General features: G+C 29.0%; 1 protein-coding gene across 2 annotated transcripts in view; it reads left to right on the top strand.

Moving 5' to 3' along the window:
• Nucleotides 1–14,262, top strand: part of LOC136971876 (transducin-like enhancer protein 4) — a 62,948-nt gene that overhangs the window by 38,366 nt on the left and 10,320 nt on the right. For both annotated transcript variants that reach the window (XM_067266389.1, XM_067266391.1), the window contains 4 exons: nucleotides 4,101–4,175; nucleotides 6,305–6,334; nucleotides 9,323–9,557; nucleotides 10,912–10,931. In XM_067266389.1, coding sequence (XP_067122490.1) covers nucleotides 4,101–4,175; nucleotides 6,305–6,334; nucleotides 9,323–9,557; nucleotides 10,912–10,931 — 360 coding nt within the window. The remainder of the gene's footprint in view (nucleotides 1–4,100; nucleotides 4,176–6,304; nucleotides 6,335–9,322; nucleotides 9,558–10,911; nucleotides 10,932–14,262) is intronic.

Here is a 14,262-nt window from a genome sequence, read left to right on the forward strand (position 1 = left end):
TTTATTTCAAAATTTACAATTTAAAAAAATACAATCTTGTACATTACAGAATCATTAAAATGCATTATTAAATTGATATTTTTTAAGTGATAATTATCATATTTTTTACATTTCTTCTTCTAATCTACAAAACAACTTCACCAAGAACGTTCAGATGATTCATTCTCTACTTTTTTTTTATTTAATTTTTTTCAACTTCACATAAAATTTTTTTTCTTAAAAAATTCAAGGAGCTTACAAGAAAAAAAAAATAATTATTAAATAGGCCTTTAAGAAGGGAAGAAATAAAACGCTTAATTGAATTCTTTACATTGTGTTCTAGAAAGAAAAATCATTTAAGTGAATATCCTACTTACTGATTAAGTATTACAAGAGCTATTGCTTAGTTTTATATAAATTTTATTGTAGACAAACCTGTTTTTTCCTTCCATTTTTATTTGTCTGGTAGTTTTATTAATTTATAGCATATAATATAAGCTTATGTTTTGTATACGTATATATAAGTTTACATTAAAAAATTTCAATTAAGTGATTTTTATCCTCTTTTGGGGTGGCCTAAACAATGCAAACACCATTTTCTTATGCATATAAATTCGTAGGATATAGCTTTTAAGTGGAAAAAAAATTAATAGGCCCTATATATCCTTGTTTGTCAACTCTTTCTCTACCAAGAAGGAATTAGTGTGATGGATCTTGCCCGATTGTAAAAGTAATTAGATAGATGTTTGAAAGACAGCCTGAGGTCGTCTTGACCACTACTTCTTTACAGAATTTGATGGCAGAAACTGATAGAGAGAAGGCCACAGAGTGGCTTTTTCTCTTTGTTTTTATGACCACGCTCTTTGTTCCCTTTTTCTTCTTTTTTTTTATTTTTATTGAAAAGATATCTAAGAAACGCAATTCGCTGTTTCTTTCTCTAAAAGTAAAACTATTTTTTATTATTATTTTTTTTTATTATGATTATTTTTCTCTTTCAAATTAAATTGTTTTTAAGTTTTGATATCTAATAAAACTTTTCTTAAAAATAACAATACGTCCGTTCTTTATAAAGGCTATATATATTTATTTATTTTTTATTATTTTTTAAAAAAAGCAATTGCGATTTTTAAAGTAGTAAAAAAAACTGTATATTTCTCGATTATTGTTTATTAAAAACTGATCATTAAAAATTGCATTTTTTTAAAAAATTGTATTTATTTTTTTAGAAATCGACATTTTGCGATTTTTAAAAATAGAAATAGAAAAATTGTACATTTCTAGATTATTATTTATCACAAGACTGCATTAAAAAAATAGTAAAATAAAAAGATGAACAATTATTGTAAATTTTTTTTCTTTATTGTTATTGTTTTAACATTTTTTCTGAGAGCGATTTTACGCTGCGATGAATTTAAATCTTTTTAAATTTTTGAATGATTTTTTTTTAAAATTGCAGCTATTAAAACGCCGACAAAATTTATTTATTTATTTTCTAAATGCAGCTTTTGTTTAACTTAACAATCTTTATACACATATAATAAAAATAAAATGTTTATCGAGATTTATTTTTTTAAATGTAGTAGGGATTTTTCGTTGTTTAAAATTTTATGTCAACTTTTTTTCTGTCGAAAGTAAAATAAAATTAAAGCTAGAATGATACTATAATAGATAATTATTACTTAACAGGACATTATCTTTAATTGTCGGATAATACTGTTTTAAATCTTCGACTAGATTAAGTTAAATCGAGTTAACACAATCTGTTGTTTCCAGTAGTATTAATAGAAGCGAATTGCAAGTTTTACAAAAGAAGAAAATTTGTAAATCACAGGTGCAATAGACCATCACTCGCATCTTCATTGCTTAAAGAGAAGTTTTATGTTTACTAAACCATTACATTTCCGTCTCGAAAAGTTTTAATAACGATCTTTTTAGGTAACGAACTTTTTTAATTAATTTAAATGATGCGAAATCACTTCGAAAATTGCAATTTCCTTCTTGAGTTTGTTCTTATTGTTTTGCCATTGATTTAAAGTATTTAAGGGAGAGAAGAATGGGAAGGGGAGGGGGAAAACGTATATAATAATTAATTAAACATAAACATAACTTACCCCTCTTTACATACTCAGAAACCGTATTTATATATATCATTTTTTTACTCGAAAAAAACGCGAAAATATCATTAAAAAACGTAGAAAAAAATTAATTTTGTACTCATCCGAATTAATATGCGAAAATGTGAAATTTGTTTGTTATGTTAGTGCTTCAATTCGCATATGCATTGAGAAACGAAGCAATTAAGAAAAGAAAATTGAACGCGTTTTCCAGCTAATGCATTAATAATAAAACCAGAGAATTCGTTAGTAATTACTCTACTGCAGTTTTAAAAAAAATCCTACCTGAGTAACAATTTAACTTCAAAATATTCTTATAATTACTTTACCATTCTATAAACTTATACGTAGTGTTGAATATTACGTATTATTCGGTTAGAAAGTGTATATTTTAGTAGAAACAGGTCCCAAATAAATCCTTGTTATAAGAAGAAAAGAGAAAGAGAAAAGGATGAGGAGGAGGAGGAGGAAAAAAATGTAAAAACCAAATTTTCGCAGCTCAAGCAAAAAAAAAAAACTAAAAAAAATATTTTTCTGTCGCTATTGTGTAGACTACAGGAAGACCACTCGGTTTACATTGCAAAGTATAGGATTGCTGTGTTCAAACGTTGATAGAAATGGTTCTCATATTACAATGTGATATAATTTCTGACAGACGTCAAAAGTTAAAGTCGGGAAATGATAATGTTATCATGTTGAAGAGGGCATTCGGTTACAATAACTAAAAGCGCCTATAGGGATAGAAGTTTTAAGATAAAATACATTTATTTTTATTTATTTATTTATTTTTCGTTTACTCACACCTCCCTTTCTTTCTCTCTCTCTCTCCCTTCTTTCTTACTCTCATTCCTTCAATTTCGCAACTTTAAAAAAATAAAAATTAATCTGTAGAAAATTCGTAAATAATATACCACCTTTTTGTTACTAAAAATTTACTATTTTATGCGGAATACTATTTTTTCGTCTGTTATTTTTTGTACTCATTTACGAAAAATCTCAAAGGAGAAAAGATGGAAAGAAAGAAAATCGATATTTTATAAAATGTACCAAAATTACAATTTATTTATTTTTTTAATATGAATTTTTTTAAATGTTCTCTTATGGATTATTCTAGAAATATATATATATATATATATATATTTCTAGAATAATATATATATATATATATACACGATAATCTGAAATTCTCATTTAAAACATGTATATACATCATTATTATGATTTATTTACTCATGTTGGAAAAATATAAATATATTTTTTAAAGTATTATTTTATGGATGTGCAGCTTTTCTCGTAAAATTTCTGTTTAATTTTTATGATGATGCAAATAAAAATTTACAATATTTTGTAAAGAAAAGACAGCTTTTTTACAAAATATTGTAAATTCTAAAAAATACAATAAATGTTTCAATTACACTTTTTGAAAAAACGCAAAAATGAAAAAAACAATTTCAAAAAGTTGTGTTTTTTTCATTGTTACAGAAAATGAATCAGTTTCGAAAAATTACAATTTGTATGTTAAGTATGAAATTGACAATATTTTTCAATTACAAATTATAATTTAGTTTTATTTAAATCGCAAAACATATCTTTTCCTTTTTACAAAAATTACAATTATACGTCAATGTTCAATAATGAACGGAAACTATACAAATCCAATTTGTAATTTTTAAAATTCTTCCTGTGTTTTTTAAACTCGATTTATAAGTAAAAATAGGGAAGTACAGTACGTTTTTTAATATAGATTTTCTACATACTCGAGATATCTCTTGACTTTTTTTAAACACTATAAGTTTAAAAAAATTATCTAATAAATATTTACCGTCGGGTATTCTTAATAACTTAATAACATCTGGTTCCAATCTGTTCAATTTGTAATAGTGTCAAGTACCAGAAGACACTTTAAACTGGGAACGACTTTCTAAGGTCACGCAAACAAGTGTCAAATGTATGTATAGTGAGTAGTGTCATTAACTTGTAAATGATATCTTCTTTCCCCCTTTCCAGCATCAACAGCAAGTTGCAGCAGCGGTTGAAAGAGCTAAACAAGTCACAATGACCGAACTTAATGCTATTATTGGGGTAAGCTATTAAACCATATCTTATCTTTCTGTATATATAGTGGCCATTAGGACTCCTATTTTACATACGTGACCCGTACGTTGTACACCGTGGAATTTAGTTTAGTTTGTTTAGTGTCAAAGTTGTAGGAAGGTATATTTATAGGATTTTAATGCCTTAGAGAATCCGCCTGATCGAAAATAATAATGTTAAATTTGAAATTGGGGTGGCCGCGGTTTCTCCAACGCTTCAATTGTTTTCCGATAGAGGGCGTTCACCACACGATCATGTAACATTCCGGCGAGACTGATGTACACCAAGCGTGTAATGGTCTCTTGGTAGACGGAGAGGCGGCAAATCAACGATCCGCACCGTTGACTCCACCACCTAATTAATTACAACCGAACTGCGTGGAGGTAGACGAATCCAATGTGCCAATTACACATACATACACACACAGAAGGAACGTCGAATCTCATTGGTTTAAAACTGCACGCACGTCATATCCTGTACACGCGTTTAATGAACATCACGTTTAAAATTTTAAATTCTGTAACAATGAAAGAAAACAGAAGAAAGAAAGATAAAATTAATTTTAATCCCCATTTTTGTCCTCAATAAAGGACAATAAATGTCTACCTCCGGGTTTTGTTCGGATGGGCGTAAGTGAACAAACATTTCCGGCAGTGCAGAAACCGGAACGGGAAATGTGGCATGTGAGAGGGGTGGAAGGAAACCAAATCTGATATGGTAACTGTATCAACTGCGAGCAAGATTATTTTTGATGTCGAGGATCAAATATCAATTTATGGTAACTTCATACTGTACATATTTATCTTTCACGAGATCGGCTCCGTAGTTAAGTGGACATTGTAGTGGAAATTTTGGCTGAGTCATAAGATATTGACTAGAGTAAACTTGAAAACTCTTGATTCTGTCTCTTCACTTTATCAATATCTCCAATGTATTGTAATGTTCTTCCAATTGAGAACATTAAACAACTGAAGTACGGTTCTGTCCTGTTATATGATTTCTGCCAGAAATGCCGTTTAAATACAAGAAACTAAACAATACTCGGCACTTTTCTCTCTTCTACCTTCTAATTTTCATCATTAAATCAATGTCTTATATAAGAAAGAGGCTTTAAAAAGGTGTTTCATATGGCACAGTTTGTTATAGGATATAAAACATTTTGAAGAGAATTTTCAGAAGTAAATTATTATAACCGACGTAACTGAACATAGTGTGAATTATGTTATAACGGCAACACCAATTTTTCTCTTTATAAGCCATGTTTAGAGAGATGTCCATTCACGATATATAGGTTACGACTTGCTGGTATTAATGACAAGAAAGTAACAGCATTGTTGGTCTTCTTGCGTGCAGCTTCGAGCAATCAGGAGCCGAGTCTACGGATAAAAATCTTGTTCAATTGTAACAGTGCGTTTTATTGGTGCTGTAAAACTCCCATTTCAACACTTGGCTTCTCAACGTCATCAACTTGTTCTGAGAGAAGGGGGAAACTACCATTTGTTACTCAATCCACGTCTAAGATTGATCTTGTTCTTTTTGGACAAGATTAAATTTTCTTCGAGTGTTTTAATTGAAGAAAAAAAAAGAAAATATAACATTTCCCGATGTTAAATAAAAAAATTAATCTATTAAAAAATATAAAAAAGAACGATAAATAAAATATCAAATAATCTATTACGTCAACTTACAAATAAATATACATAACCGCCAAAAAACATTTAAATATAAATTAAGAAATCCTTATTGGCTAACGAAGATGATGTCACAATGATTTTATATTTAAAACAGTTTAAATTTCTCTTTCGTTTTTCTTATTCGTCCGTTGGTAGTGACGTCATTGGAATTGAAATCGTTTTATTCGTCGAAACAGAATTCAAATTTGAATTTTTAATCAATTGCAAAATTTCTCTCTCTTATTGGTTGCTCGAGCTTGAAAATTTAAATTTAAAGACAGAAACATTTATTTTATCGATATTGACGTCATTAATTTTTAAATTTTAAAAAATTATTTAAAAAATTATATTTTTTAAATGCTAATTTTTAATTTTATTTATATTTATATATAAAGCCTCATTAATTCTTTTTACTTATTATTTTTATTTCTTTTTTATTTTCAGCAGCAGCACACAGGAATTGCTCATTTAATGGTAGGTAATAGTTATTAATGTATTTAAATATTTTTAAAATTTCAAAATAATCACAATAAAAATAATGATAATAATAATCATAATTATTGGTTTATGCGTTATAGAAAAAAATAAATAAATATAAATAATTTAAATCAAAGCAAAACATATTCTGTAACTCATAATTTGGCAGCAATATTTATAAAGAAAAAATTTCAAAGTAAAAAATTAAAACAAAATTAATTTATATGAAAGCTATATTGAGTGAATAACCTCTTCCATTTTAACTTCTTTTTTTATTTTTAATAGTTGATTTATTTTTATCTGAATTAAAAATTCTCTTATTCGATAACGACGATGAAGTCACATTGATTTTAAATTTAAAATTTCTCTTTCTTCTCTCTTATTCGTTAGCCGATGATGACGTGTCAGATTTGAACTTATTTTATTCGTCGAAATAAAATTTGAATTTTTAATCATTTAAAAAATTTCCTTCTCTTATTGGTTACTCCAGCTCGTAACTTTAAAAATAAGCGTGAAACTTTATAAATGTTCCTAATTGTGTCAGAAAAATGTTAAATTTAAAATATAAATTAAATATTTCTTGTGGATTAACAACGACCTGTCCCCGGTTTAAGTTTAAATCAATTTTAAATGTTTTTCTTCCTATTAGTTCTTTGATAGTGACGTCATTAGATTTGAAATCATTTTATTTGTCGAAATAAAATTCAAATTTAAATATTTAATCAATTACGTAATTTCTTACTCTTATTGATGGGTTTTGGCTATAAGTTTAAATTTGAATATTTAAAGTGTATCCGAATATTAAAAAAATGTATGTTTATTTTCGCTTCAGAATAAACAAAGTAGTTTTTTTAAATATTATAATAAAAAATAAAATAAAATTACTGAAACTTTTCACGCATGGAGATAAAATGGCGTTTAAACGATACAATAACATAAACGCTTAAGAAAAACTCGTAGACTACCTTTTCTTAATGATCAAAAATAAACTGAAAAAAAGCACTCAAAATTGCATTTCCACTTTATTATTTTCAAACAATCGTCTATTATGTCAAGCATGTTTTTTTCCTGCATTTTTTCCCTTTATTTTTTTTATATTTAATGTAAAAACATCAGCGAAATTTGACATCATCAACGTCATCAATATTTGAATACCTTTGCGTGACGTCAGAGAAATTTGCATTGTTTGCATGATGTCAATGAAATTTACATCCTCTGCGTGAGCGCGTGCCATGTTCGAATTCGGTCACGTTACGCGCTAACATTCTTCGTAGGTGTCGCTACAGTTCATTACCTCATCGAAATTTGTACTCATAAACTGCTAACGTCATAAAATTTGAATTTTTAAATTTTCAAAATAATTAACGGTTACGTGTAAATGTGTTGTGTGTGTGTGTGTGTGTGTGTGTGTGTTGTATATATATAAATATATATATATATAGCTCTATGGTATAATGTTTTTAATGATTATTGCGTCGTCTTAAAAAGGGAGGTAAAATGGTAGAGGGAATTTAAAGTAGTAATCAAGGTTTTATATTTTGGAACTTTTTTCAAAATTCATTATGCCAAATTACAGGAGTTGTTAAAAGTATTTATATAGCATAAATAAAGACGCATTATGAATACGGCAACAGACATGCAATTTAAGAGTATTTTGCATCAAAATGTGTTTTACTGGTGTGTATTTAATGCAGTGCATGAAGGTAGTATAGTTGCTTACAATACATCTCTTTGTTTAGCGCAGATATATATTTAAAAAAATTACCGGGCATGCTTTCTAGCATCAAAAATAGCTTAAAACATTATCTTTAGCTTTCTAAACACGTAAAACTGCGAAACGTGACGTCACACCCACTAGTAAATGACTCAGCCTTTCAAGCCTTAGTAAAGGCTAGGCGTTAATGGTTTGGTATCAGAGATATGACCAGTTTGGTACTAAATTATGCAAATGAGTAAAGGGAATCGTGCACAAGAGTTGAGAGTGTGATTATATGGCTTCTATGATGTGATTAAAACACGACCCAGATGGGGAAACTGATCTTTTGTTGTGAATGCATGGACTTTGGGCGGCCATGTTGGATAATGGCTAATACTAATATTAAATAAAGTATGGCATTTCTGTTAACTTAATTATTGTTGTATCTTTACCACATACTCCCACAGACTTTCTAACTTTTCCAGAAATTGCTACAGACTGAGAAGACACAAGCCATACAGGTGAAATCATAGTACACCTTGGCTGTCAGCATTATACAAATTCGCATGCAGCATGGTGTTTTGTTTGTTTATTTATTTATTTATTTATTTTGTTGTTTTATTTGTGAAATTTTGTGGAATTTTCATGTTGCACGAAATTTTGCATGCCTAATTGTTAAATACTATATTATAAATAAATAAATAAATAAAAATAACGCTAATTTTAAATAAATATTTTCGATTAAGATTAAGATTTTGCCACGATATCGAAACGTGCCACTTGCATAAAAGATTCTATTGTTAAGAAAGTAACAGACTTTTATTTGATTGGCCATTTTGGAAAATAGCTGAAAGTAAAATGCCACATTTTCGGTATGTTTCGAAAATAGCCGAGTTTCCCTTATTCGTAGGGGTTCTGCTGGGAGTGACAAGTTAGCCAAGAAATTTAAGAAGACAACCCCGGGGCCAATGGGACACACGTGCAGTTTAGAACTGTTTGTTTAAAGGTGACATCTGTTTGTCACGCCTACACATTCCCCTCACAAGTTAGCTGTCACTTTTTGCTAGACATATTGTTACCAGATGCACTTTGGCCTAACGTTTCGATGTTGTCGCGCCTCATTAGTTTTAAACATCCGTGCCATTTATACTCCAAATGACACTAATGCGACATCTATACTATTTCGTCACCCGGATAACAAAAACGGGTTGGATGTCAAATTAGAGTCATTTGAAGTATTTTTGATTCGATGTGTATTTGAATTTTATTTTGTTGTATTTTATTTATAGCAACAAATGCATGCCCAACAAATTGCACCACACGCTCATGCGCCACCTTTACATATGATGCCCCACGCTGCTGCAATGGCAGGTCTTCAACCGCCAACACTTCCACCCAGCAGCGCTGCAGGATTGTTGGCGCTTTCAGGTTCATTGTCAGCCAGTGGACCCGGTTCTCATTTATCATCAGCAGTCAGCTCGTCATCTTTAAAAGATTTGAGAGATGAGAAAAGAACGAATTCTGGTAAGAATAACATTTTATCTTTGTTACATAAAAAAAGAAAAATAAAGAAACATTGTTTAAGTACAGTACGTTTATTCTAATTATGACATAATCCAAGTCACACCAGACTTTCAAATTACAATGCGTGACATCATTGAAATTTACATTTTCGCCGCGCTGACTCATAGAAATGTGTTATTGTCACGTGAATTTGCACGTCACCGAAATCTGTTTACAGCTTCTTAGACTGACGTCGTGTGTTGCGATTTGTACTAATTAAATTTTAATGGCCCATGTAGACTAACACAGTTGTGGAAATTAGTCTTATCTATACAGTACCCTCTTTTGTACTAACCAAACCCATCGGGGTTTAGTTAGCATACCAGATGTTCCTTGCATTTCCGAAACTCTTAAAAAGAACCAAAAAGGCATTCGTAATTGGTATTCGGTTCCTTTGTTTCTTCCTCCCTTTGGTATAATAAGTGGTTTAAAAAGGAGTATTGTGCTTTTAAAAGTTATTTGGGGGCAATTCATTCGTACCATAAAGGAGTCCTCCCGCTCTCCTTCATTTAAAGCCATCCAATATGGGAGGGTGCATTGATTGGAATTTGAAATCCCAATAACATACATCCTGTCATTAAAGCTTGTCATGTTAATAGGTGGAAGATCTGCTGACAACAAACCATGACAATCACTCAACACAGCAGTGGTAGTCCATAGAGACTGCACCTAACGGACATAATTAATCAAGATGACAATAAGCGTAGCTACTCTGCCATTATCTGTATCAACCCGACAACATCCAAAGGATTAATGTTAGCAATTGCACAGGTACAATGCACGTTTGCAAACCAAAATATTTTCGATAATTGTTAATGGAGTAAATTATACATTTATACAACTCCTTCAGGTCACACTTAAGAATGGTTTAATACAATATATATTTGTACCCATATCCTTCTAGATACATATACAAGATAAATGTACAGTACATTTTAGCCTCATATCTGTATAGAGATTTATATTATTGTTTAGATTAATGTCATCGTTTAAACCATTACTGTCGTATTGCTCCATAAATCAGAGGGAGAAGTATATTTTAGAATTCCTTTTTTTATATTTTTTTCTTCTTTCTCCTTATTCCTTTATTGTATATAATTTTTGAAAAATGTTACCACTCGAAACTGACTTAAAAAAAATGGGCTTTTGTCCAAAATTTGATATTATAACATTATTACCCTTAAAAGGGGGAGCCATAATTTGTCTTTACTAGAAAATGAAGTCAGTATCGAGGACGATTATTATTTAAAAAAATGGTTCCCCTTTCTAACAATTTATCTCCCCTTTTCTTTTTTTTTCATGTGGCGAACTGAAGTATTGAACGACGAAAGACAGGTAAGTTTCTTATTATATTAGTATAAATTAATATAAACATTAATTCGACAGTAGGTATATAAAATTGCGTATCTAGTAAATAGAACAAACTAGTATCGAGAAAGGTGTCTTTGCTATGGGTCCACATGGGACCTGATGGTGCTGTTCTCGTCTCGAGGGCGTTAGTAAATCTCTTGCCAACAGACAGTAGTAATGAAACTGAGGCCAAGTGATTGCAGAAAACCCGAGCCCTGGGTCATAAATTCGACTTCCCGCCCTATCAATCCTCCCCCATTGCTGTTAAGCTAGGAGTGAGTTTTAGAGGCGTTCCTGGATTCTGTATCCAAGTCCCAGATGACAGGCATCCATTCTTTGCTTTCACCTTTAGCTATGTCGTGTGAGTTCTGTCTGACCACCAATGGGGAGGTTTTGCCAGTCTTTATTTTCTTTGTGCGGGGAATGGGACAATATCTTATTGCTTTTTCTCCTTTGTTGCCTTCCTATACACAAAAACTACTTTAACTGATTATAAAAAAATAATAATATAAACATTTTACTCGAGTATATTCGTTCTTAATTGATAAATCAGCAAAATCATTTTAAATAAATTACCCGATTGGCTATAAATTTAACTGTATTTAAAAACGATCCAATGACGAACGTCGATATGAATCTTTAGCGATTTTTATTGATTAATCCCGAATTATTGTATTAATTATGAACTAAATATTCTTTTTATTATTTAATTTAAATAACTAATATACGTTAATAAATAATTAGGCCTATTAAATGTCACACAGAATTTTAAAACTGACCAATAACTTTTTTCAAAAATAAACAAGAAAATATATTAAACAATAATAAGAAAGAGTTTGAATTAATTCTAATAACTTTATAACATTAATTAATACAGATAAATTATGGCATAGGGATTTGTTTAATTTAAAACTATAAAAATATAAAATACGTAATCGTTCGACTCGATATGATTGGTTATCAGAAATTTAAAATTTCAAAAATTATCCAATCAAACGTAGAAATTATGAGGATTATTTAAAACATTATTTTTATTATTTAATCGTAAATAGCATTAATGAAATTTTTAAAACATCAAATCGCAAATATTTTATTGAAAAGAACAAATATTAATCTGATTAATAGACAGATTTAAGTCTTAAAGTAGATTATTTACTTATCAGGATTAACTGTTTAGAAAAGTTTTATTTTATTTTTTCTTAATTAATTACTGTAAACCAACGTAAAAAATTATATATATATCTTTATTTTAATACCTTTCGTTTCATATAAATGATTTATTTAATTACATATTAATGTCTAGTTATTAAATTCGCGAAAATTTTGCCTACAAGATTAAATTTACCGTTTTAAAATAAAGTCTTAATCAGATTAAATATTAAAATTTAATTAGTTAATAAATATCTTATTACGTCACACAAATATATACACGTTATATCTTTTTAAAAATTTTTAAATTTTAAATAATAAATGACGTCTACTTTCGTCATTTTTTAAAAAAAATAAAAAAACAAGTTTCATTAGTTAACAAACTCAAACCGTTACCATAACAACCAATCAGATTCATTCGTAAATGATTTAAATAAGTAATAAATATTTCTAATATGTAATATAAGATGAAAAATTTGTTTTTTTAAATAAAATTAATATTTATCTTATCACTTTTAATAAACAAACATTAAAAAATATGAAAATTAATTTCTTAAATCAACATGACGTATTAGTAATTAGTAATATTTGATCGTCTGCTTAATTTAATTAAACAAACAACATTATCGTCAACGATGACATTTTATATTATTTAAATTTATCTTATTAAATAATAATAAACTTTAAATATAAAATATGATATTTGTCTAATAAAATTTTCAAAATTTTTGAAGAATAATTAATCGCTATGATACGAATAACGTGATTGGATTAAATCGTCAGCGGGTTTAAATCATCGCGCAATCACAATAAGTAAATATTATTAAAATAAAATGAATTAAATTTTTAAACATAATTAGATTTAACATCGATAGAAGACTTTTAAAAATTTATTCATAATTAACTTTTACATTTAGATCAACACAAATTTTCAAAATATTACTTAAACATAATACGCATAACCCGATTGGTTAATCATGTAATTTTTAAATTTAAATTATTAGTAACGAATTCGTTAATTGGTTAAAAAAAAAGCTATTTAATCATCATCCAATTATCGTTGCGGATACAAATGAAAACTGGAATAGGGGAGGGAACGTCTTTAACTAAGTCACGATCTAATTTTCGAACTATCTTTATCGATAATTAGTTTCGAACAACAGAAAATATTTCAATTTGTAATTCATGCGGAAATGTGTAACTTGTTACCAGAAAAGTGGTGATGTTTTTAACGGCGCCATGTCAAATACAGTCGTCAAACTGGCTGGTCGGCAATTAACCGACGCTAATAACCCAACGGTGGTGCTTCTAATCGACTCTCAGCTTGGCAGACTCGATCACCTCATATTACATCAGAAAGTGGAAAAGAGAAACAAACTGGTCCACTAATCACTTCCGAAACCATTTACTTGCTGTCTACCATTCCATACCATGTTTCGGGAGTAAAAGGTATATTCTTTGATGTGTTTTGTTTTTAATCGAGCGTAGAGTATGTTGTAATTATAATAGAAAGTGGTGTCTGTATGATTACAACTCGAATAAAAGGAGAGAAGTTAAAAGTTTTCATAATTATCCTTGCTCCTAGTTACTAATTACGGAATTGGTCATTGAGATCGAACTTTGCCATAACTAACCAATCAGGTGATACGTTTCTAAAACGTAATTAACATTTTAACCATTGTTTCAAATTTTAAATTATGTAACGTTTCCAAGTATTATTGGTTAGCGGTATTCAAATTTAATTGCGATTAACCAATCAAGACATCCCAATGCCTTTTTAAATTTAAATCGAATTGTAATGTCGAGTAACGTTTAATAATACATTTAACGGAATGAAGTGAGACTTACTATCATTTGTTATTGATGACGATTCATTTCAAAATTATCCAATCGAAGAAGAATATTGCGTAAATGTTACTTTTGCCTTAAAAATTAATAGGAAGTTTGTAATTTCGAATAATTCACGCATTAACTAACTATACACGAGTTAATTGTACTGTCAAATTTATCAAGTAAGCAACAATTTAAAAAAAAAAAAAAAATCGTGAAATTCTCAAGGATAAAGGATGTGAAAGAAGAATTGCATACTCATTACCTGATAAAGATCAAGGGGCATTTTTAAGGGGTTGCTGTTGCACATCCCGTTTTTTTCTATAGGAAAATTTTA

The sequence above is a fragment of the Centruroides vittatus genome, unplaced genomic scaffold, assembly GCF_030686945.1.
Source record: "Centruroides vittatus isolate TY-2023 unplaced genomic scaffold, ASM3068694v2 contig_273, whole genome shotgun sequence".
NCBI classification, from domain to species: domain Eukaryota; kingdom Metazoa; phylum Arthropoda; class Arachnida; order Scorpiones; family Buthidae; genus Centruroides; species Centruroides vittatus.